The sequence below is a fragment of the Magallana gigas genome, chromosome 2 (assembly GCF_963853765.1).
Source record: "Magallana gigas chromosome 2, xbMagGiga1.1, whole genome shotgun sequence".
NCBI lineage: Eukaryota > Metazoa > Mollusca > Bivalvia > Ostreida > Ostreidae > Magallana > Magallana gigas.
In genome coordinates this window covers 49593480-49621068 of record NC_088854.1, presented here as the reverse complement: position 1 = coordinate 49621068, position 27589 = coordinate 49593480, and the positions used below count along the sequence as shown (strand labels likewise).

The 27589-nt window shown below is 33.3% G+C and overlaps 1 protein-coding gene across 2 annotated transcripts in view; it reads left to right on the top strand.

Moving 5' to 3' along the window:
* Nucleotides 1-27589, top strand: part of LOC136273098 (hemicentin-1-like) — a 179275-nt gene that overhangs the window by 78490 nt on the left and 73196 nt on the right. For both annotated transcript variants that reach the window (XM_066076997.1, XM_066076996.1), the window contains exons 6-8: nucleotides 14456-14725; nucleotides 15464-15733; nucleotides 27173-27430. In XM_066076997.1, coding sequence (XP_065933069.1) covers nucleotides 14456-14725; nucleotides 15464-15733; nucleotides 27173-27430 — 798 coding nt within the window. The remainder of the gene's footprint in view (nucleotides 1-14455; nucleotides 14726-15463; nucleotides 15734-27172; nucleotides 27431-27589) is intronic.

Sequence of the window (27589 nt, the reverse complement as noted above, 5' to 3'; positions counted from 1 at the left end):
AGGTATTTATTTGGACGAATAAGTTATTTGTTTGGATGAATTGCCAACTTTTTGGAAGAATTAGGATTTGCTTGGATGAATTAGCTATATGTTTAGAGGAATAATTTATTTTTTCGGATAAATTAGGATTTGTTAGGATTTGTTAGGATTTGTTCGTATGAATTTGCCATTTGTTATGACGAATAAGTTTTTTGTTATAATTAAAACTAAATTTTGATGAGTAATTTCGACTATGTGATCAGGCATTGATGTAGATGACGGGAGTAAGGGTCTGTGATCAAGCCATCCCTCTTCATGAATGTCGTTTCTCATTCAATAAATTGCTATATGCACATGTGCATGTATTAGTTACTATTTATTTTAGGGGGTCGAAACAGAGGCGGCAGAAGTAGCAGTTGCCGCCCAAATAATTTTGCAAAAAATGAGTATGTTTTTAGAAAAAATTAAGACTAAATTGAAAAATAATGGCGATCTGTATTCATTGGAATGGCAATGATAACGGCAACTTGTGTTCAATAGACGAAGTGTGAACTTAATATATATATATATATATATATATATATATATATATATATATATATATATATATATATATATATATATATATATATATATATATATATATATCTGTTTCCGGCGTGTTTTGATAATTAACAGTGAATTAATTGGGTAAGCTCGACAGTAAGGAAATCAATACGCAGTTGTAAGTTAGAAACAATTATTATCATGTAATTAATGAGTTTTTTATTTTATTCGTAATATGTCAGCACAGGATATACAGAAATCCATTTAAGAGTTTTTGGACGTTTTTGAAGTGTAAGAGAGACTGTTAAGATTAATCAAATTTCATGATCATAATTTGTGCTTATGCATACGTATGAGCGGATCAAGACAATTTTTCCAAGGGGGTTTTTTTTGGGGGGGGGGGGGGGGAGTTGTGGTAGAAGGGGTTTGTGTCTTCCAGGGGGAATGAGGAGGATTCCGAAGCCTATTTTTGTGATAATTTTACTATGTAATATAGATTTGTAATAAACTTGGCCGTAAATCGATTGAATTTCCTTAGATCAATTGATTTTTGTGTGGAAGGGGATGAATATAGAAATAAATATCATTTCGCATCTCACTACGTATACACTTACCATTTTTTATTATTATTTTATTGCTATTTGTTTCCGTCCCGCGGTGTGCGTGGTGCGTTAACAATTTTACAATTTGAACTTGAATTGTTACCATTTTTGGTGTGAAGCATCTGTATGGTAAAAAGAATCTAGCTGGGTACCACAAGCGAGCCCAAATATGCTTAAAAGAAAAGTCAAATTTTCAAAAATCTTCTTTTCTACTCCCACACATGTGAGAAAAAAAATGAATGCATGGCTATTATGTCAATTAAGCCCTCAACCAAAAATGTGAAATTCATGGCCCCTGGGTCAGGGGTTCAGAGTGGGGCCAATATGGCCATATAGTAAAAATGTAATTACTCTGAAAAATATTCTTTTCGACTCCCATATATATATATATATGAAAAAACTGAATGCGTGGCTATGATGTCCATGAAGTTTCTACATAGATTGTGAAATTCATGACCCCTGGGTCAGGGGTTTAGGCTCTAGGGCGGGGGATAGTATACATGTAGCTTAATATAGTGAAAATTTCTTTAGTCTTTGAAATTCTTCCTCTTTACTCCCACACATGTGGGAAAAAACTTAATGCATGGTTACGATGTTTACGAACTCCACTACCTAAATTGTGAAACCTTTGGTCAAGGGGGGGGGGGGGGGGGGCTGTGATTTTGGTGAGCCAGTTATTACTTTACTATTAACAAGTCTATTAGTTTATTTAGAAAGTTCGAAAACTAATTTTATTTCAAATAATAAAAATACTTGCAAAACTCTTTTGATCAATTAACTTCGTAATCTCATTCTAATTAATATTCAGTGATTAATTATCAAATATGAACATTCCAAGCAAACGAAAATAACTTCATTATGAAGGAAGGGAAGATAACTCCATTAACTTTCCCTGAACTCTTTCCAAATGGTTTCATAATATCTTAACTTTGATGGACGGTTTATTCTTTCTTTATTTTTAAATATGCGAATCTATTCACTTCTTTCATTGAAATTCCTGAGCAGAATAAAATAATAAGACAAAGATACCCCGCCCCCTTTTTTGAGCCATTACCCTTGCCTTACATGTAGATAATATGAAATATTATGAAAGATGACAGCTTAATATCCTTTTTTAGCTCAGCTGAGCTGAAAGCTCAAGTGAGCTATTCTGATCACATTTTGTCCGTCGTCCGTCCGTCCGTCAGTCCGTCCGTCTGTCTGTCCGTCTGTAAATTTTTTACATTTTGAACTTCTTCTCTAAAACCGCTTATCCAATTTCAACCAAATTTGGCACAAAGCATCCTTATGGAAGGGGGAATATAAATTGCAGAAATAAAAGTCCGATCTGTATCCAAAGCGGAGAAAACCTTGAAACTGTAGAAAAAGGGGGGGGGTGCATTTTTAAAAATCTTCTTCTCAAGAACTACCGAGTTCAATTCAACATAGTTTAGCATAAATTATCCTTATGGGAAGGAAAATATAAATTGCAAAAATTAAGTGTTAGTTCTGTTTCAAATCTGAGTTATTACGAAAATAATAATAAAGGAATTGCGTGTTCCAATCAGTTTAATAGCTTCGGGCTCGGCATACGGTAAAATGGGTAGGCAAGACTTGGCCTGAGCAAAACAAAAGATTGGCAGGTATTTATCTGCCAATCTCATTAAAATTTCGGGATATTTGATGGACCAGTATATTTGTATTCGCTGTAAATAATACTGCAAAATAATGCGTATTTGGAATTGACGATTGCCGATCTGCCCCGGCTTTTATTTTGCCACGGCCCAGGTTTGCATACCCATTTTACCAAGACTCGTATTCCATACTTCTAAAACGAGGTTCTTTGTTTAAAGCAGCCATGACATTATACGAAAAAGGGTCGATCTGACTATGATGAATTTGCTTGCTATGCAACCGTTCGCGTATGAAGGGAAATTTTTGAAACATGCAAAATATATTGGTGCCGATTTTGTGAAGTAAATTAAGGCTAAATATTTCAATGCGTTGACAGTTTTCACACATGACGTTGGTGTTAGCTTGTTCTGATTTTCGTTTCGTGTTCATTATTTATGCTTTGTAACCTGGGAACTATCATCGTCTGTATTTCGTGATTTTTACGTATTAAATCAAACAGAGACTTCGGTAAATCAAACAGTTAACTGTTTACCTGCGCAAATTAAGCAAAATCTGATGTAGGGGTACTGAAATACAATTCATTCTATCGGTAATTCGGCATTATCTTTTGCGTAATGGTAGATTAATGCAATTGGTTTTGTTGAGATGCTCGGCATTTTCTCAAGGTTTATTCAGTTTAAATAGAGTTTGATATCGCTGATGGAAATATGTAGGTATATACATGTATATATATGATTTATTTCGAAAAAATAAATTGTGTTCTTTATTTGTTATAGTGCATGTTTCTTGTGTTTAATTGTTACCCTACAATTTCTATTTACTAACCATATTTGAGTGTTAAGCTTCGAATTATAAGCAAGATACAGAGATTTGCTCACAATTCTATGTTTGTACATAGATCTTAAAAGCTAAAGATTAAAAGTAACAAATTTGTCAATATTTGTTACGAAAATTTTCAAAGTCTGTTCTTCCAGAAACCAACTTATTGAATTGTAAACTTCACCTTTTTAGCTCACCTGAGGGTGGGGCCACAATGGGGGTCTAAGTTTAACAAATGAATATATAGAGTAAATCTTTAAAAATCTTCTTCTCAGAAACTAATCAGCCAGGAAAGCTGAAACTTGTGTGGAAGCATCCTCAGGTAGTGTTGATTCAAAGTTGTGAAAATCATGACCCCCGGGGATAGGGTGGGGCCACAATTGGGGTCGAAGTTTACTATATGAATATAAAAAGTAAATCTTTAAAAATCTTCTTCTCAAAAATTAATCAGCCAGGAAAGCTGAAACTTGTGAAAATCCTGACCCCCGGGGGTAGGGTGGGACCACAATGGGGGTCGAAGTTTAACATATGAATATATAGAGTATATCGTTAAAAATCTTCTTCTCAGAAACTGACTAGCCAGGAAAGCTGAAACATTTGTGGAAACAATCTCAGTTAGTGTAGATTCAAAGTTGTGAAAATCATGACCCCCGCGGGTAGGGTGGGGCCACAATGGGGGGTCGAAGTTTTACATAGGAATATATAGAGTAAATCTTTGAAAATCTTCTTCTCAGAAACCAGCCAGGAAAACTGAAACTTGTGTGGAAGCATCCTCAGGTAGTGTGGATTCAAAGTTGTGAAAATAATGATCCCCAGGGGTAGGGTGGGGCCACAATGGGGGGGGGGGGTCAAAGTTTAACAAAGGAATATATAGGGTAAATCTTTAAAAATCTTCTCAGAAACTAATCAGCCAGATGATTCTTTATAATTGTTAAAACTTTGGCCCCAGGACAATTCTTTGGCCTCACGAGAAGGTTTAGAGTTTGATGTACGTTTATATCCCATATATAAACTATTGTTAGGGATCTTTTTGATAACTGCAATACTCAACATATGATATGACTATAAAATCATCCTGTTAGAAAAGGGACTAATGATTATAAACATAAGAATATCCAGGGGAAAACGGATTTTATTTATACAGGATCTACATGTATTATTGTACATTGTCCAGATAGTTTGTATTATGACTCCATTGAGCTGATTTTATCATACCTATTGTTCCTCAGGTGAGTGATGTGGCCCATGTGCCTCTTGTTTAATATGCAGTCAGTTCTCATTCTATGTCAGTTGACGTTGTTTAAACATTAAATACATTAACATTAAATGACCATTTTGGCCACACCCTGCCCTATACACTATATGAATGTTTTAACTCCACCCTATATTCAAATCCCTACATTGGTAGACATGAAATTTAAGATTGTGATGGATGACTTTATTTTGGGTTTTTTTTATGTGCATCAAGTTTTTTATTCGATATCGACAGAAGTAAAAAAGAAAACATTTTAAAGCAGTAATTGCATAAACACTCCATAACTTTTTTGGCCCCGCCCTAGAGTCAGAACCCCTACATATACCTTGGGGGACATGAAATTTATAATTTTGGTGGAGGACTTCCTGGTCTACAAAATTATGTATAAATGTTCACTCATTGGCGTGTGGGACTAGAAATGATGATTTTTTGAATATTATACACATTAACACTATAGAGCTATATTGTCCCCTCCCCCTTAAAGCCCGATCCCCTGATCTAGGGGCCATCACAATTCAAGTAGAGGAGTTTGAGGACATCATAACCATGCATCCAGTATGGGACTGGAGTAAAGAACAAGATTTTCTAAGATTTAAAACTTTTTTTACTAAATGGCCATATTGGCCCCACCCTAAATCCTGAACCAGGGGTAATGAATTTCACAATTTAGGTTGAAAACTTCATGGACATTATAACCATGTATTTAGTTTTAGCAAAAATATTTGGGAGTAGAGAAGATTTTCAAAGATCGTATACATTTTTATTAAATGGCCATATTGGCTGCACTATAGATCCTGAACCCCTGACCCAGGAGCCATAAATTTCACAATTTTGGTAGAGGGCTTCATGGACATCATAATCATGTATTCAGTTTTTTTCTCACGTGTGGGAGTAGAGAAGAAGATTTTTGAAGATTTTGTTTTGATTTGCATATTTGTTGTTCCGGGGGTGGTAGCGCCATGAATTTCACAGTTTTGATTCTTTTTACCATAGAGATGCTTTACGCCAATCAAAGTACTGAAGTACTGAAAGCCGGGCTCTTTTGGTGTATCTTTATGCATATTGTGTAGTAAAGACTGAAAATCTCTCTCTCTCTCTCTCTCCCTCTCTCTCTCTCTCTCTCTCTCATGCTTTTAATGTCGGCAAAGCATCAAAAGCATCAGAGAGCGACCAAATTTTGTAAGCGGCTATAAACAAAAAATAAGTCTGTCTAGTAGAAGTTAAAAAGTTCAATAGTTGCTGCCTTGAATTTTGCAACAAGCATTATATATTCAATCCCCGTTTCTTCATCGTGCAGCAAAGTAGTTCATGGAAATTCATGCGCATTGTATGTGTCCAAAATGCATAGTAATGTTTTAAAAAAAACTTTATTAATAAGAAAACTAAAAAAGATAGACAATTTATTTGAAATTAAAAAACAAAACAAAATGACAACACTTTTGACAAAACGTGGCTCTTTGTGTAACTGTTTGGTATAGCGGAAGCTTTACCTTGACGCTGTTTGGTTTTTTGTTTATTTGTGCTATTTATAGTAACATTGGCGATTGGCCTGCCTATAGCCAGGACTCTGCTTTCAGCAGAGCCCGGCTAAAAATGGTAACAAGTTATCAAGAAGTATGAAAATTAAAATTGTTAATGCACAACCCACAACGACGGATGAAAACAGATAGCAATAGGTCACCTAAGTTAAATAAGGTGACTTAAAAACAGAAAGTACATATTTATTTGTATTAAATTAGTTATATTCGTAGTTTGTATGTAGATCTTGATATACCTGTTCATGGGCAAGGTTCTCTATGCAAGTGATATTATACATGGTCTTGAAAATAGAGTGCTAACAGCTAATTATGTTAGAATATTCGCAAAGCAGTTTATTGCAATTTAAGGGGTCATGGTCACGATTTTGGTCAAATCTGAGTCCGCTTTCTGACAAACATTATAGATTCAAGCTTTTCAAAAGTATGATATTTGGAGTAAGGTAGGTGTCACATTAGGTTTGAATTAATCTCAAAAACTTAAATTTAATAATGTATGGTATTACGTATTTGCAAGCATTTTGATATGTTAATACTTAATTGTTTAAACTTTGGCTCTTGGACTATTATTTGGTCCAACAAGGGGTTTAAACTTGGATGAACATTTAGGTTTGTATGTTTAAGATCTTGAGAACTGCAATAGTCTAGTCCTAATTTCTAAAAAGAGTTCTAGAAATACGTTTTAACGGAAAATAATTATTATTTGGTCCAGCATGGTGTTTTTTACACAATTAAAGTATGCTGAGTCTGAAAATATATGCTGGCCTTCATGAAAATGGAGTTAAGTAGGTGAAAATGGCGGACAGCCAATCTTCAAGTTTTTCTCTTAAAGTCTCTTCAATGGGAACAAATAATGACAAACACTAATGAAATGATCCAAAATAGAATTTCATCATATCCAATGTGTGCTGAGTCTTACAAATTATACTGGCTTTCCACAAATGTGTTTAATTAGGTCAAAGTGGCGATTTAAAAAGGCGGATAACAAAATTTAGTTAATTCGTGTTATATTCCTAAAATGGACATAAAGCGTCAGACAAACAATGAATATTCAGTCCAGCTAAGTTTTTAATCATAACTTGGGTGTGGATAGTCAGGAATAATATGCCATTTTCAAGAAATTGTCGTAAATTATCTTTTTTAAAAAAATGGCGATTCATAACGGTGGCCATCTAGATTGTATATTTTTTCCCTTTAGTTTCTTAAATGGTGAAAAAGCGAGAAACAAACAATTATAATTTTTTAAATAAATTTTCAAATCATAAATAAGACGTGCTAATTCTGAGGAATCATGCTGGTTTCCACTAAAGCTATGCTTTTAATGTCAAAATGGCGGACAGCCAGATTTCATATCTTTTTCTTTAAAGTTTCTTAAAATGGAAAAAAGCATGAGACCAACAAGTTTTATTTCGTCCAGCAAAGTTTATTAGCTCACTGAGCTGAAAGCTCAAGTGAGCTATTCTGATCACATTTTGTCTGTCGTCCGTCTGTCTGTCTGTCCGTCTGTCTGTCTGTCCGTCTGTTCTTACTGTCTGTAAACTTTTCACATTTTCAACATCTTCTCAAGAACCACTGGGCCAATTTTAACCAAACTTGGCACAAACCATCCTTAGCCTAAGGGGATTCAAAGTTGAGAAAATTAAGGACCAAACTTTTTTGCAAAAGGAGATAATTAGGAATTTATAAAAATGTTCGAGAAATTTTCAAAAATCTTCTTCTCATGAACCATAAGACCAGGAAAGCTGAAACTTAAGTGAAAGCATCCTCAGCTAGTGTAGATTCACATTTATGAAAATCATGACCCCCGGGGGTAGGGTGGGGCCACAATGGGGGTCGAAATTTAACAAAGGAATATATAGAGTAAATCTTTAAAAATCTTCTCAGAAACTAATCACCCAGGAAAGCTGAAACTCGTGTGGAAGCTTCCTCAGGTAATGTAGATTCAAAGTTGTGAAAATCATGACCCCCGGGGGTAGGGTGGGGCCACAATTGGGGGTTGACGTTTAACAAAGGAATATATAGAGATATTTTTTAAAAATCTTCTTCTCAGAAACTAATCAGCCAGGAAAGCTGAAACTTGTGTGGAAGCATCTTTAGGTAGTGTAGATTCAAAGATGTGAAAATCATGATTCCTGTGTGTAGGGTGGGGCCACAATGGGGGGGGGGTCGAAGTTTAAGATAGGAATATATAGAGTTGATCTTTAAAAATCTTCTTCTCAGAAACTAATCAGCCAGGAAAGCTGACACTTGTGTGAAAGCATCCTCTGGTAGTGTAGATTCAAAGTTGTGAAAATCATGACCCCCGGGGATAGGGTGGGGCCACAATGGGGGGTCGAACTTTTACATAGGAATATACAGAGTAAATCTTTGAAAATCTTCTTCTCATGAACCATAAGATCAGGAAAGCTGAAACTTGTGTGGAATCATTTTCAGGTAGTGTAGATACAAAGTTGTGAAAATTATGTTCCCCGGAGATAGGATGGGGCCACAATGGGGGGTTGAAGTTTAACATAGGAATATATAGAGTTAATCTTTAAAAATCTTCTTCTCAGACACTAATCAGCCAGGAAAGCTGACACTTGTGTGAAAGCATCCTCTGGTAGTGTAGATTCAAAGTTGTGAAAAACATGTCCCCCGGGGATAGGGTGGGGCCACAATGGGGGGTCGAACTTTTACATAGGAATATACAGAGTAAATCTTTAAAAATCTTCTTCTCATGAACCATAAGATCAGGAAAGCTGAAACTTGTGTGGAATCATTTTCAGGTAGTGTAGATACAAAGTTGTGAAAATTATGTTCCCCGGAGATAGGATGGGGCCACAATGGAGGGTTGAAGTTTAACATAGGAATATATAGAGTTAATCTTTAAAAATCTTCTTCTCAGACACTAATCAGCCAGGAAAGCTGAAACTTGTGTGGAAGCATCTTTAGGTAGTGTAGATTCAAAGTTGTGAAAATTATGTCCCCCCGGGGATAGGACGGGGCCACAATGGGGTGTTGAAGTTTAACATAGGAATATATAGAGTTAATCTTTAAAAATCTTCTTCTCAGACACTAATCAGCCAGGAAAGCTGAAACTTGTGTGGAAGCATCTTTAGGTAGTGTAGATACAAAGTTGTGAATATTATGTCCCCCGGGGATAGGATGGGGCCACAATGGGGGGTTGAAGTTTAACATAGGAATATATAGAGTTAGTCTTTAAAAATCTTCTTCTCAGACACTAATCAGTCAGGAAAGCTGAAACTTGTGTGGAAGGTAGTGTAGATACAAAGTTTTGAAAATCATGACCCCTTGGGGTAGGGTGGGGCCACATTGGGGGGTCGAAGTTTAACACATGAACATAGAGTTAATCTTTAAAAATCTTCTTCTCAGAAACTAATCACCAAGGAAAGCTGAAACTTGTGTGGAAGCATCCTCAGGTAGTGTAGATTCAAAGTTGTGAAAATCATGACCCCCGGGGGTAGGGTGGGGCCACAATGGGGGGTTGAAATTAAACATAGGAATATATAGAGTAAATCTTTAAAAATCTTCTTCTCAGAAACTAATCAGCCAGATGATTCTTTATAATTGTTAAGACTTTGGCCCCAGGACAATTCTTTGGCTTTACAAGAAGGTTCAGAGTTTGATGTAGGTTTCTATCCCATATATGAACTATTGTTAAGGATCTTTTTGAGAACTGCAATACTCAACATATGATATGACTATAAAGTCATCCTGTTAGAAAAGGGACTAATGATTATAAACATAAGAATATCCAGGGGAAAAATGGATTTTATTTATACAGGATCTACATGTATTGTTGTACATTGTCCAGATAGTTTGTATGAATTATGACCCCATTAAGCTGATTTTATTATACCTATTGTTCCTCAGGTGAGCGATGTGGCCCATCGGCCTCTCGTTTTTTAATTAATCCATTGGGAGAAGGGGAAGGGGAACACATGTAGATATTGCCTCATTAAAATTTTGATAAATATGATTCAATTCTTGCAATTTTTTTTGTGGTAAAAGTTTCCTTTACCTTTTTTTCCCTGCCAAAAATTTGGGTTCAGTTCGTTTCGTTCAAATTTTCTGTTTTTATAATTGAGTATTAAATAAATGTCGCCTTCCAATATGAATTTGGGACCCAGCACTGTTTCCCTTATTGCTACATGCCTTAATAATTGTGAGTTAACAGAAACAAAGTGAGATTATTTTCTACAGAAGTTATCTCTCTTATCAGAGGGATATTCCACCTCAAAGCCGTTTACAGGGATGAAACGTGTAAGTATTAAATTATACAAATATGCACATGAGAAATCAGATTGGAACACTTTAACGAAGAAAAAGAACAGTTCCATAGTTTACCAAAAATTGTTAATTTTTTCCCGTTTTGTCTTATTAAGGTGGCTCGACACACCAATGCATTATTTGATGGATCGATGAAGAATTCTCTTTGGGAAATGATTATTCAAAAATGACACCTATATCGGCCTCTGATTATTTTATATGATTTTTTTTTGTATTTTTTTTATAGAAACCGGAAACATCGTTTTAGCTGCGAACAAGATATATTAGAGCTAAAAATTTGTTATCAATTAATGCACAATACAATTATCTATAAATACATATCAAAAACGGCCAGATAAACTTTGAAATATTTTTGTAAAAAAAATATTTATGAAAATGAAAAAAAAGGATTGTAGATATTTTTTAAATCTATGGATAAAAACTGCAGATAAACTGTTACTCGCATTTAAGAATTGCTGTCCAATCATATTTCAACAAGAAATTGAAACCAAAGAGTGAAATTAAAGTATAAATGGAAAATTTTAAAATCGAACCGATCCCGATTGTAATTAAACTGATCCCGAACGAAATCACATAAAGTTAGAATGAATCAGAATTTTGCAAAAATTTCAGGTTTTTTACCTGTAAAATGGTTTCGTCATTTACTAACTTTATAATTTATATCAATTACTTAAAAAAAACTGCAGTTTATTTGTAAAATTTCAATTTTAAAATAATTCTGATCGGGATCACTTTTTTTTAAATCGGGATCGGTTCAAATTTGATAAATAGCAGTTTTTCCAAAATTTCGCATTTTCATTTCAATTTCTTTGTAAAATATCATTGTTTAGTAAATAGATTATGTGACTATATGTTATTATTAAAATTTTATCCATAGATTAAAAAGATATTAAAGAATTACAATTTTGATTTTCAGAAATATTTTTTTAATTAAAAAATTAAACACTTGACCAAACGATCTTTGGCATGAATTTATTTATAATTATATAACACATTAATTGACAACAAGTTTTAAGCTCTAATATATTCTGTTTGTCTGCAAAACAGTTTTTCCTATTTCACTGAAAAAATACAAAAAAATTCGTATAAAATAACTGAAAGCCGATATTGATCTCTGTTTTGTGAAATCATGTTTCAAAAAAGATTCTCTATCGATCCATAAAATAAAATGTTGGTGTGTCGAGGAACCTTAATTAATTAAGGCGTATACCGGTATCTTAGTTAAACATTCTGTGTTCGTGCTTTTCAATATCCGTCTTGTTCCTAAACCTTTCTGGGGTTTTTTTAAATTTTGCTTTATGTACCGATTTCTTCGACCTGCAAGTTCGTGAAATACATCAAATGCTTACAAAGCAAAGTTTGAGAGAGGAGAAATATTTCTGCACTACATAACTGTGTTTTAGGCTTTAAAGTCATCGATGTCATAAGCTTATACGATAACAGAGATACAATCAGGTACTTAGGAACAGTGTACGACATGAAGAACTATTCTAGTATATGCATGTCTCTTCCTTTAATACCTTTCCAGCAAATAATGACTAATATTTCATCAAAAAGCTCGTGATTCAAAATGAGCCGAGATCAACACATCGTCCAGCTTTATTTATAGTTATAAGAATGCGCAATATGTTTGGGCAACCCAAAGAATTTTAATCTGTTTAACATTACTAGGGACAGCTTATTTATTGTATAAGGAACCAAGCTGTCTATGTCTCCGTTACAGATAAAAGAACGTCTTGCAAAATTCTTAACATGTGTTTGCCCAAATGTGTTGAGGAAAGTATAGCAATGCGTGTCCATACTCAGAGGAAAAGTTGGGGCATTTTTATGCTAGACCATGCCAGTGTTAATTTGCAACATATCCTCACATTGAACTTTGCTGATGGATGTATGAACCTCTTTAAAGCTGATTAACATCCCTGTCAATGTTGTTGAAGAGAAAATGTCCCCCTTTTATAGAACTTTGAATTAGCACTTGGTTCATTTCATTCACTCAGATATAGTGTGACACAATTTCCTATTTCTACAGCATATCGAAAAAATCGACATAATAAGTGAACAAAAACAATTATGAAAAGGGGATTTAACTGACCAGAAAATCAAAGAGTTCGAGAAGTTCTTTAGCTAGATGGATAACCAAGACACATTGCCCACTGACACGGTTTAATCAAAGCCTGGAATATGTCCAAACTTAGGATTTGCCTTACGTTGCTTATGAAACAAACACACACCAAGGTAATGATAGGGAGACAGACATATTTAAGCATGCCCATATTACCATGCCCAGCCGAGATGGGATAAAAAAAGTGATGGTTGTTTTTTGCTGGAACTAATGGCCTTAAGATGTTATACCTAAAGCTTTCTTAGATTAAATAGCTTGCAACTGCCCCACAGGTTGCAGAACCTTTATGTGTGAATGTAAACCTGCCTACTTCCCGGGTAAAGACATTTGCAAATTTCAATCACAATCTTATCATTTAAAAAAAAGATTGTATAAATACCATAATTATATACTGTTGCTTAATACGGGAAAACAGAAAAAAAATTTCCACATAAAAAGCTGGTTGACTTGTTTTTACTATTTATACAAGTGTTCAAATTTGATTGTCAGTTACATCATTAGTATTGAAATTATGATATTCAAACATTTTCCCAATTTAAGAGGCCTTTAGTAGTCTATATAGAGATTAATGAAATGTGGCTACTAGTATACACCAATTTGAACTGCCATTTTGACAAAATTGATTTCATTTTCATAAAGACCAACACATTTCATCAAACTTGGCACAACCTAATTATGATAAATATGTTTGCTAGACCAATTTGTGATTTTGTATTGTTATTTATTTTTCCATTAAAGAGACTGTGAGACGAAAATGATGAAGTCTGGCTGTCCACCATTTTTAACTATTTATCGCGATCAACATATTTTGTTGGACCCAGCACCCTAGTTAAAATTTTTTAGGAAAAAAATCATAAAATCTGGCTATCTGCCATTTTGAATCGCCATGTTGACCTAATTGACGCTTTTTGGGGAAGACCAGCAAATTTTGTCAAACTTAGCACACTTTAGATATGATAAAATACTAGGCTGGATCATTTCATTATTGTTTGTCAATAATGAAAAGATTTTAAGAAAAAAAAATAAAATTTGGTTGTCCGCAATTTTGATTTTGAGCTACTTAACGCCATTTTCATGGAGGCCAGCATAATTTTTTTTTGAATCAGCACGCTTCAATTATGTTTATAAACCATGCTGGACCAAATAATAATTATTTGCCGTTAGAAGTTTTTTTGGACTAAATCGGACTAGACTACAATGCTCAATATGATATGACTATAAAAGCATCCTGTTTCAAAAGGGACTAAATTTTTAATAAAAGATACCTGGAAAAAAAAATTAAAGAAAAATCTGTTTATACAGAATCTATTCTTCTTCATTGTCTAGGTATTTTGTATATGACCTCATCGGGCTGATTTTGCTAAGGCTTATTTTGCTTAGGTAAGCTGTTTGGCCCATGGGCCTCTTGTTCAAAATTTCGAAAACAAATATTGCTTGAATAACATTTGGAGCTAAATCTTTACCTTAAATTTGTCGAAAAAAACATTTTAAAAATATTTAAAAGACAGAAACTGTAATTGATTAAAATATAATGATGATGTATGAAATATAATCAATTAAAAATTATAGAATCAATTGATATGTATGGAATTATTTCATGGTGTTATGTCATTTAGAATCACCTACCTAAATATCATGTATCAACAAAAGTTAACATTGTAACTTTTAATCTTACAATTCATTATGATTACAGACCCTCCTTTAGTGAATGCGCTGTCTGATCGAGACATTATAGAAGAAGGAAACTTATCCGTTACCTGTAATGCCACACCAGGTAATCCTAGCTCTATCACATACTTCTGGACCAAGGTAGATAACTCAGGACTCAGACAGAATGGAGCCACTCTACAGTTACATAAAATAAAGAGAAGCAGTTCTGGTACATACAGATGTACAGCGGAAAACAGCTACAGTAATGAAGAGAAGGGATCAGACAGTCAGTCCATGTCTGTTAATGTGTTGTGTAAGTAGAAATAGGAAATTTGTTAACACATTGTGATTAAGTTGTTTATTATTGACAATTTTTTATATTGTTTCTTAAGATATTTATGTAGCACGTTTGCACGACTTAAATTAGAATACACATAACTGTGAAAAGAAGTGCAATTGAAATAGATGAAAGGGAAAATATCCAAAATAACTTTATTCACAAATTTATTCACAAATTATCATTTCTTACTTGGAAACTTTCACATAAATGAAAACAGATTTCTTGCATATATTTAATATATTTAATATGGACAATGTTGACATCTTTTCTCTAGTCGGAAGCCACTCAGAATATCTAACACAATATTTCAACGTTATCATTCGAGTTTGTTGCAATACGAAATCCCCAGACATAAAATATATTAGCCGTGTATTGAAAACTAATAAGATAAAAAGGCTGTTCCAAATGGGAAATCTTGGAATTTTTTTTTAAACTTTTGAATCAACATAGTTTAAACCCTGAGGTATTTATTAATATCAAGAAACTATGCAATATTTGAATTAAGGATATCTTTAGACAAGCTTTTCTAAACAATCATTGAAGTATTTCTCACATGACTATTTGATATTATCAATGGATTTATATGAAAATATAAATGTGCTTCTTATAATAGACTTTGATGTAAAATCTATTGCTTGTAAGTTGATAAGATGAATTGTGTATGTTGACAACCCACTATCTATATGAATTTTTATTCAAATCTTTTACAAGTCCCACCAACTGTATCAGCTTTGTCCAGACAAGACATAAAAGAAGGAAGAAACTTATCAGTCACCTGTACAGCAACCAAAGGGAATCCTGATTCTACCACATTCTACTGGACAAAGGTAGACAACTCAGTATTCAGACAGAATGAAACCACTCTACAGTTATATAACATACAGAGAAACAGTTCTGGTACATACAGATGTACAGCGGAAAACAACTACAATACTGGAGAGAAGGGAACAGACAGTCAGTCCATGGTTGTTGATGTGTTGTGTAAGTTAAATGAGACACATTTTGGAAATCATATATGAGCCAGTGTATGAGATAATGGGTCTTATGACATAAAAATCTCAAAATCATGTTTTGAGTAATTCTTACAATAGAAAACACGAGAAATCAAATGATATTAAATCTAAAATTCTAGCTTGGTTATAAACTCATCTTTTTGACGTTGCATATTATTCTGTTTTTATCATGACATTTCTTCTGTTTTAACTTAAAAAATGAAAACAAGATGTCAGAAATGCGGTAAGAATTAAATAACCATTCTTCCCTCATAAAATTGATATCAAAATAAATTGGAGTAATGAACAAGGTGTCATTTTTAATTAGCGATTGGTTGTCTTAATCAGATATCCTGAATTGAATTTAAACACTTTTCCTTACAAATCAAGTTAATGTAATTGTATTTGTAGTTTGTGATCGGTAGGGAATTTCCAAGACTAGTGAAATTTCCGCTACATTTTTTGCCCATCAAATTTTATTTTATCTCAACAAGTTCATTCAATTTTTTTTAAATTTGGCATGGAATAAATATGTACAGTAATCAGGTTTCTGTATTATTAGCTCAATAGAGCTAAAAGCTCAAGTGGGCTTTTCTGATCACTTTTTGTCCGGCGTCCGTCTGTCTGTCTGTTCGTAAACTTTATAAATTTTCGACTTCTTCTCCAGAACCACTAGGCTGATTTCAACCAAAGGTGGCACAAAGCATTCTTAGGTGAGGGCATTCAAGTTTGTTAAAATGAAGGGCCATGCTCTTTTTCAAAGGGACATAATTAAAAAATCATTGAAAATTTGTTGGTATTTTCCAAAATCTGCTTCTTAAAAAACCATTTGGCCAGAAAAGCTGAAACTTGTGTGTAGAGGCATCCTCAGGTAGTGTAAATTCAAGTTTGTTCAAATCATGATCCCCATGGATAGGGTGGGGTCACAACGGGGGATTGAATTTTTACATAGGAATACTAGTATATAGAATAAATCTTCCTCTCGGAAACTGATCAGCCAGAAAAGCTCTAACTTATGTGGAAACATCCTCATGAAGTGTAGATTTAGGTTTGTTCAAATGATGATCCCCAGGGGTAGGATGGGGCCACAATGGAGGTTCAAAATTGGTTGTTTAACAGTTGCTTAAGTCTGATCTTTTTATCGAGAACTGTAGTGCTCAATTTGTAATATGACTGTAAAATCATCCTCTTACAAAGGGTGTCAGTGATAAACATTAAAAACATGCAGGAGAATATTTTATGTACAGGATCAATTAGACGACATTGTTCAGATATTTTGTATATGACTCCATAAAGCTGATTTTATTATGGATATCATTGATCAGGTGAATGATATGGCCCATGGGCCTCTTGTTGTTAAGTAAGTTTTTACGTTTAAGTAATGAAGTTTGGGTTATTAGCTCACCTGAGCTGAAAGCTTTTCTGAACACATTTGTCCGTCGTCCGTCTCTGTGTCCATTCGTCTGTAAAATTTCACATTTTAAACTTCTTCTCTTAAACCACTTTGCAATTTTTAACCAAATTTGGCGCAAAACATCCTTATGGTAAGATAAATATATAATTGCAAAATTGAAAGACCGACCTTTATTCAAAGTGGAGAAAACATCTAAATTATAGAAAAAATGGTGCATTTTTAAAAATCCTCATCTCAAGATCCACTGAGTCAAATTCAACTGACAGAAATTCCGAAATATTTGGATGTAAAATGTAGGCGGGAAACGGGCGTTAGCGTTCGCAGTTCTTGAAAAAGATTAATTTCCTTGTTGTGCAACAGTTTATGTGCGAATGGAAAATTTGAAACATTCAATATGTATTTGTGCCGTTTTTGTGAAGTAAATTGAGAGTGAATATTTCAATGCGTTGACAAATTCACTTGTGACGGTTGTTTTAGCTTGTTTTGATTGTTATTTTGTTTCTTTTTAACTTGAGGGGAACTTTCGCCTGTACTTCGGAAATTTTACGTATTGATTCAAATGTAGACTTCGGTTAATCAGAGGGCTGATTGTTTACATATACCTAAATGTGATGCGCTAACAACATATTATAAAATACTATCCATTCTATTGGGTCATGTAATTCGGTAAAATCTACACATAATGGTTGATTAATGCAACATGTTCTGTTGAGATGCTCAGAATTTTCAGTCTAAACAGAGATTACTTTCGCTGCTAGAAATATAAAAGTATATGTATGATCAAAAATAATTGTGTTCTTTCTTTGTTTAGTGCATTTTTCTATAGTTTTAATTGTTGACAATTTTCTATTTACTAACCGTATCTGAGAGTCAAGCTTTAAGACAGAGCTTTGCGCACAATGTTATCTTTGTACACATGTACAGAGCTGAGGTCATGCTTTAGTTTGCTTATATTTTAAATACAGCTATGCTAAATAGAAAATTCCAAGTTTAAAAATCTTAAGTTGAATAAATGAACTCATGTGAACAAAATCATGACTCAAACCAAACTATGCATCTTGCTTATAATTCTACAATTGACGCCGCAATTTTGGTTGATCATTGGAAATGTCTTGCTAGAAGAATGATATGATGTAACTACTTACTGGTGCCCCCTTTTAAACGTTAAAATGCTAAAAATCTACACAATTTTTTGATAGTTTTCGAACACAAGTAAATAAAAACGAGGTCTTTTACTGGAGAAATTCAAATTATATATATATATATATATATATATATATATATATATATATATATATATATATATATATATATATATATATATATATATATATATATATATACACTGTATGTATATATATATATATATATATATATATATATATATATATATATATATATATATATATATATATATATATATATATATATATATATATACACACACATATATATATATACACTGTATGTATATATATATATATATATATATATATATATATATATATATATATATATATATATATATATATATATATAAGTTTAGGTCAGCTTGAAGCCTTTGTGGTCGTTCCGGCCTTTGATTTTTAATGAAATATAATAACTAGTGATGAGAAGTTGAGGGAGAAAATGTACTTTCAAGCCCTAATGTATTTTGATCGCTTTATAAAGTGTCTAACGAGTGGTGGGGAAGGGGGGGGGGGGGCTACAATAAAGGAAAGTAGAAGTTAACCGTAAACCCGTGCTGAAAATTTTAGTTATATAATTTGTATTGCATATATTCTTATTTTTTGGTAAAAATGGTATTCATTAAAAGGTAAATATGTCAAAGATTAAAGCTGACATGAATTCATAATACATTTGGTCGCCATATTAGTTTTGATCACTCCTTTACTGTCACTTGGGTATATATATATATATATATATATATATATATATATATATATATATATATATATATATATATATATATATGCCGATTGTGAAAGTTACGGTCGGTTGCTTTCAGATCGAGGCATTCTAAAGGTTGCACGCACTTCTAAATGCATGAACTTCACATTGTAGTAAAATGTTTGTAATAAACAAGAAAGAAAACAACAATCAATAAAATACAAAATATATTTATTCTTTGAAAGAATTTCCAGGGTATCTATATTATTTTGCACCTGTCAGACAGTGCTGCCTTACTTCGCATGCACATCGAACACGTGAGTCGTTCATACAGAGTGCATAACGTCTGCATCTTTTTGAAAACCCTGGCGGCACTACTTCCAACACAGTAGCTAAATGATAGTAAATCCAAGAAAGTAACAACGTTACATCGCTTCCATCCGTTCCTACAAAACGCCGCGTTTCTAAAATCCATGGGATCATTGACATTGCTCGATCTGCCACAGTGTGTGGTTTGTGCATGTGCGATGTTATAACATACACAGGAAAACGGTCTACAATTACCGAGGAATTTGTGAAGTATCTGTGCATGGACTCAGTCTGTCTTTGTGTCGTCGTTTATTTGATATTCCTTGTCAGTGCAGTGGTTGTTATATTATTTCTGTTCAAATCGCGTTTCTACACGTCTTTTCGTCTAAGGTAACGTGTTCGGGTGTATGAATAGTGCTCTCGGCCTTATAAAGGGGTTGTGAAGCGATGAGCAGAACAATAGAAATCGACAACTAATATGGCGGTAGTCGGAGAATGCGTATTTATGAATTCATGTCAGTTTTAAGTATGTGCAAAAATAAGTGTAAAATTCGGATATTTATTTTTGGGTAATCTACCGAGGGGCCATATGGCACAATATCCTTTGAACACCCATATAAAGCCAGTGTCGTTCAGGTGAGCAATGTGGCTCATGGGCCTCTTGTTTGAAAGATAGATATACTTTTTACACTGAAAACAATCTTAACAATAATTATAGTGCTCAAAAACCCGAAGAACACCACTGCAACAGAACGTTTAACTTCTAAATATTTGAGAAAAACACAATACTCCTTTCTCAAAGAATATTTCTAATCCGCGCGTCGAAATCTAAAACAAGGCTAACGTCGATTGAGAGCTTAAACAAAAATGGCGACGGTTAAGGGAAGGGAAACAAGTACTGCTGCATGCTGCGTAGCCTTTTGAAAGGGATACACTCAATGCTGTCATTCAACACACTGTCGACCGATCCTGAGAGAAGAAGTAAATGGATTTTGGCCATTAGGAGATACCATGGACCTTTTTTGGTGTGAGTCTTAGTCATTCCTGGGTTGAAAAATTATCAGATTTGTTCATGTTCTTACGAAAAAACGTTCTGGTAATAGTGCGCCAGCATTTTGATAGAAATCTAAATGCATTAAAAAGCGTGATTAAAAATGTTTTAAGGGGGTTGACCTGTCTAATCGACGAAGTAAGGCTATGAACAGATGAATGTTATATTGTGCCTTGTGCATTGTAACTTGTTTACCACAACTGATCAGAGAGAAAATATTTATACATAACATAATCATGATAAAGTGATATATGTTGAGTGATAGATCATACCAGTTCTGATTTATTTATTGTGAGGATGTGTACTCATTTGAACTTAAGACTAGTCCCAGAGAAAGGTCTATTTAATGCGTTTATGAATCCCATGTATAAGTTTGTCAAGTATATGAAATAAAGTGTATTTTTATTATTTTTCAGAAAATATGTCAAGTTTTATGGATCTTCTAGGTGATATTTTGAACCTCATGACTGAGGAAGATTTCAGTTATGCAGATGGTCTTAACCTTGTTCAGGAGTTGAGCTATGTTGCCAGCACGGAGTGCCTTTGTGCGTACTTCAATTTCCGAGGAATTTTCCTATCGAAGTTGAAATTCTAACTCACTGAGAAGAGGGACATGTTCAAAAGTGGGTATGCCCTCATCAAACTGTCATGCACTGGTCCACAGGTCAGAGGATGTCATATATGAAGAGTTAATTTCCATATAAAATTATTATACCCATAAGGAGACATATGATACCATCGTGGAGGCAAGGAAACCTGCCAGATGGTTATTGCAACAAATTTCATTGACCCTGGAATGTTACATCTTTCGCAATGACGACAGATGGTTACGCTGTACAGCCACAAATAGCATTGACCCTGGACCCCATTTTTACACTTCTACCACCAATTGCATTCCTCATTCGACATTAGATGCTGGATTACCCTCGATGGTGAATGCTGCTCACTCGATTGTGGAGATTTCTCACCCAGTGACTGATCCTTCCTCATTGGTAGAGATGTCCTCTTGCTCATTAGTGAAGCCGTTTTTTCGCTCGTTGATGGAACATTACAAGCACTTGAAATCACTATGTAAACACACAGTTTGTCTTTCCACATGCTAGAGAGTGAAAATAGCGCACTGAACTGAAAGATTTCTGAGCTGTTGGAATGCAGAGAACGAGAATTCTTCATTAAGCAGTGAACATTGAGCTATTTATTTTATTAACTTTAATATGTGAACTTAAATCAGAATCGTTGTATTTTGCTGTGTCATTGACATGTTTGTTATTGGGTTTTTTTTCAACGTTTTTAATGTTTTGTCGTTATTATTTGTAAATTTTTAAAACTTTTTTTCTCTCTATATTAATCCTATCGGGTTTTATATTTGGAAACTACATGTTATAAATGAATAACACGTTATTAACACTTTGAGTCAGTTAAAATAAATACTACATATAGTTTTATAATTTTTTTTAAAATTAACAAAGATCATAATTAACACACATTGTAGTCTTAACAATATGTCTTGTAAAATAATGTTTGAAGCTTATATTATTTTGAGTATTATCGTAAATTCTTTCAATATTAATTCACATCAAATTCAAATAATTTTCTTTCTCAGAGACATATGGATCAATATATCACAGGAGTCGACAGCCTTAGCGATTAACAAGAAATAAAGTCAAAATAATAAAACATAAACGAGAGCCACAGGTTCTTGTGAAGTACATGTAAAATAAAACATAAAACACAGTTTTAAACGTATATAAGTGCCTCGGAGGAAAAATAGCTTGCTCCCGAAGCGAAGCTCATGGCTGTATGATTTAGCAGTTTCTACATACTCATGATGATTAAGCTGAAAGCTCAAGTGAGCTTTTCTGATCATATTTTGTCTGTCTGTCTGTCTGTAAACTTTTTCATATTTTTAACATCTCCAGAACTACTGCACAAAGTACCCTTAAGAAAAGGGAATTCAAAGATGTGAAAATTAAGGACCAGGCCCTTTTACAAGGAGAACTATTTAGGAATTATTGAAAAATTTCCATGAAATTTTCAAAAATCTTCTCAGGAACCATTTGGCCAGGAAAGCTGAAGCTTATGTGGAAGCATCCTCAAGTTGTGTAGATTCAACGTTGAGAAAATCAGGATCCCCTAGTTAGGGTAGGGTCAAAAAGGGGGTCGAATTTTTACGTAGGAATATATAAAGTAAATTCTTAAAAATCTTCTCCTCAAAAACAAATTACACAGGAAAGCTGAAACTTATGAGAAAGCATTCTCAGGCTGTGTAGAGTCAAAGTTGTGAAAATCATGCCCCCGGGGGTAGGGTTGGGCCACAATGGGGGGGGGGGGTCAAATTTTTACATAGGAATATATGGAGTAAAACTTTAAAATCTTCACAGAAACCAATTAGCCAGGAAAACAAACTTTTGTGGATGCATTACCAGGTTGTTTGAATTCAAAGTTATGAAAATCATTACACCAAAGGGTGGGTGGGGCCACAATGGTGGTCGAATTTTTACAAAGGAATATATTGAGTAAATCTTTTAAAATATTCTTCTCCAAAACCAATCAGCCAGGTAAGTTGTAACTTAAGTGGAAGCATCACCAGGTAGTGTTGATTTAAAGTTGTTAACATCATGACTTCCGGGGGTAGGTTGGGGCCACAATGGAGGGTCAAATTTTAACATAGGAGTATCTAGAGTAAATCTTTTAAAAAAGCTTCTCTAGAAACATGGAAGCATCCTCGGGTATTATAGAGTCAAATTATTAAAAATCATGACACTCGAGGGTATGGTGGGGCCAGAATGGGAAGGTGGGGGTCGAATATTTTGCATAGGAATATAAACATGTAGAGTAAATCTTTAAGAATCTTCCTCTCAGACACCAATCAGTAGGGAAAGCTGACACTTGTGTGGAAGCATTCTCAGTTAGTAAAGATTCAAAGGTAGGAATGTATAGAGAACATTTTTAAAATCTTTCTCTAAAAAAAAAAAATTTGTTTAGAAAAACTGTACCTTCAGTTAAAGCAACTTCAGTTATTGTAGATTTAAATTTGTAAAACATTTTAATTATTCACAAAAAACTGAAATTATTATACATGTATGTGGTTTTTTTTTTGCTTATATGCAAACATTTTTATTGCTGCTTCTTTAAGATTGTTAAGACTTTGGCCCCTGGACGATTATTGGGCCTCACAATAGATTTAGAGTTTGATGTAGGTTAATATCCCATATATAAACAATTGTTTAGGATCTTTTTGAGAATTGCAATGCTTAACATGTGATCATCCTGTTAGAAAAGGGACTTGATTATAAACATAAGAATATCCGTAGGGGGGGGATAGCTTTTTTTTTTTTACATATGATCAACATGTATTATGCCACATTGTCCAGATATTTTGTATTATGATTTTATTAAGCTGATTTCATCATGCTAAGGTGAGCGATGTGGCCCATGGGTCTCTTGTTTAGAAGGGTATAACAGCAATTACATATGTTTTCAGAAATACATATATTTTATTCATAGTTATATTACTTATTCTTTAACCAAAACTTATCAATCATTAAATTTTTATTCCTCTCGTCCGAGTTTCTATGATGTAGTGCGCAGACCTTCTGTCCTTCAACGCACAGCCATTATTTAAATTATATTATATCATTATATCATTATTTTATATATATATATATATATATATATATATATATATATATATATATATATATATATATATATATATCATAAAGATTTACATATTTAATCATTATTACGGGCCGCCGGAAGGCGGTCCGTTATTTGATACACATCTAAATATTGTTACTGCGTTTCTGCGGGATAGTACTTTTTTTTAATAGAATTAATACTATGCTTATTTTTATGAATTAAAGTTAATTTGCATGTAGAAATATTTTTATGCCTTTTAGAAAATATCACATATTTTTTGTTTTACTCGTAAATGGAAAGTAGGTCATACTTAGTAGATTGTCGTATTTGGCGCGTTTTTATCGAGACTATAATCTATTCGGAATATTTCGGAGTTCTTCGTTCTTTTCAAAACAATGCACCAGGATCGGTATGCGGGACAAACTAAAGACCTGAAATACTAAAGACCTGAATGTCATTAAATTATATTTAAATGATATATTTGAATTTCTATCTGCCGTGTCAAAATAAATGACTTTGCGTGTGTATTATAATATTTCCATGTAAAATGTGGTAGAAAATCTGGTGGAAATCTGAATTTCTATCTGCCGTGTCAAATAAAATGATTTTGCATGTGTATTATTATATTTCCATGTAAAATGTGGTAGAAAATATCATGAAATGACATTATATCAATTATTTACGCAAGAATATGACAGAAATGAAAATTTGAATTGACTGGAAAATTTGAACTAATCAATTTTTATTTTATTATGAGGTCCCTTGAAATCATATATTAAACTAATGCATTCAGTTTTCATTCAGTACAATGCAACAACAAAAAACCCAAAATAGTTAGAAGTACATAATCTCCGAATGAAAAATGATTAGTTGAACTTTTATTAGAGTAATGTACAAAGCAATGTGCTCTCCATTACTTCATACTATTGCAATGATCATACAATTTCCGTTAGAAATGCTTACAATAACGAAATCGATTCTTTATGATAATAGTAAAATGTTCAACTTCAAAACAAGTTGCTGAAAGTATATTAAAATTTACCATAAAAATTAGTACAACCAACTCTTATTTTCTTCTTTGTGGTGTGTTTTTATATAAACAACCAATGATTCATACAACAATTATATTTTTTGCGGCCCATTTGACGCTTGCGTCAATATGATTTCTTGTTATATACTGAAATTAAATTGCAGAAATGAAAGACCGATCTTTATTCAAAACGGAGAAAACCATGAAACTGTTAATAAGGGGGTGGGGGTGGTGTATTTAAAGAAGAAAAATTCTCAAGAACTACTGAGTCAAATATAAAGTGATTTAGCATAAATAATCATTATGGAAAGGATAATATAAATTATCAATATAATGGGTTTATTCCTTTTTAAAATTTGAGTAATTTACGAAAATAATAAAGAGAGAAGTCAATCGGTTAATAACTTTGGGTTCGGTATATCATATACCAGAGGAGTTTGCTTGCTGTGCAATAGTTTACGTGCGAAGGGAATATTTAAAACATTCAAAATATATTTTTGCCGATTTTGTGAAGTAAATTAAGGTTAAATATTTCAATGGGTTGACATTTCAGTTGTGACGGTGATTTTAGCTTGTTTTTAATTTGTCGTTTCATTTTCTTTAATTCTGCTTGAGTGGAATTTTCACCTGTATTTTTACGTATTTTACGTATCAAATCAAACATACATGTAGACTTTGGTAAATCAGACAGCTGATGTTTACCTGCGCAAAGTGAGAACAATCTGATGCACCTGCAACACACTATAAAATACTTTGTACCATCTCTACGTAATGGTTCATTAATGCAACGTTTTTTGTTAAGATATTCAGCATTTTCAGTCTAAACGGAGATTAATTTCGCTGAGAGAAATATATAGGTATATATATGATTCATTTTGAATAACTAACTGTGGTCTTTCTTTGTTTAAGTGCATTTTTCCTTTGTTTTAATTGTTTATAATTTTCTATTTACTTACCGTATCTGAGAGTTAAGCTTCGAGTTATACATGTAAGGATGATGCAGAGCTTTGCTCGAAATGCTATGTTTGTAAACAGAGCTGAGGTCGTGTTTTAGTTTGTTTATATTTTAAATGCTTAATAGGAAATACCAAGTTTTAAAATCTTAAGTTGGATGTAATAAACTCATATGAACAAAATATGACTCAAACCGAGCAGAATTGTGAGCTCGGTATCTTGCTTATGATTCTACGATTGAAGCTGAAATTTTGGTTGATCATTAGAAATGTCTCGCTAAACGTTAACTACTTGTACAAGAAAATAACCTAATGTTGAACGAATAAATTCACGAGAATAAAGCATTCTCAAACCAGCCTCTGTATCTATATAACATTTACATCAATGTTGATAGTTTTTCAAACACAGGAAATAAAAACGACGTCTTTTAAACACTTCCCATAGTTCTGACAAATGTTTATTATGAGGATCTTAAAACAATTATTAAACAAGTACTACAACTTATATTTCGTTTGTTGGCTCGGATGTTAGAGCGAGGGGGTCATTGATGTGGGAGGAAGCCGGAGTGCCTTGAGAAAACCCAAGTGTTCCAGTGGGAACACCCTTTCACCTTTCACATACAACCAATATCGGAGGTTGCTGCGGTGATAAGCGAGCGCATTGTACACTGTGCTACTTTGACACCCTTAATACACCCTTAAAATTTGCTTTAAAATAAATTTCAGTGATCAAATATGCATTCTATTAGATATGAAATATGATAGTAATGGATTGAATACCATAACTCACTGCGTTTACTTGTTTCGTTTTCCAAATAACAATTTTGTGTGATTTTCATTAAATTTGGAATTTTCGGGAGATATCTGTGAGACATACATTTTAATTTCAATATTGTTGACTATGGTCAGTTTGTAACTTACAGGTATGTGAACTAAACTCAAATAAAATCGTTATTCAATAGGCTAGAACAAACAATGAGTTAGTCATCTATTACAGCTGCAAGTGCAAGTAAAAGAAGGTACATGTATTTGTTTAAAAGAGTTATTGAACTTGGGAGGGGGTGGGGTAGTCCCATGAAGACAGTTCGAATTAAATTTTAATTTTGCTTACATAATGTTTTTTGTTGATTATTTTCTAGATCAGCCGACCATACAGCACAAACCTCTTCAATTTGTCAATGAAAGCGATACAGTCAAATTAACTCGAGAAATTTCCAGTAATCCTTCCTCAAATGCCTCCTGGTATGATAAGATACGTCTGTTAAAATCCGAACCCTCAGTGATGACAACCACACTTGACATCAAAAATGCTACTTGTACAGATACAAAGAACTTCACACTTGTGGTCCAAAATAATGTAGGAAATGACACAGCTTTGGTGGGATTGATTGTCAATTGTAAGTAATGCAGTTTACAGTATTCAAAGATTTAAATATCTTTTGTAAAACTCTATTAAAGGGAGTTTTCACTGAATTCATTTAAATGTTAGAAAAACAAATTTTGTAGTAAAAGAAATCTTATGAGACGTCATTTTATTTATGAATGAGTATTGTTTT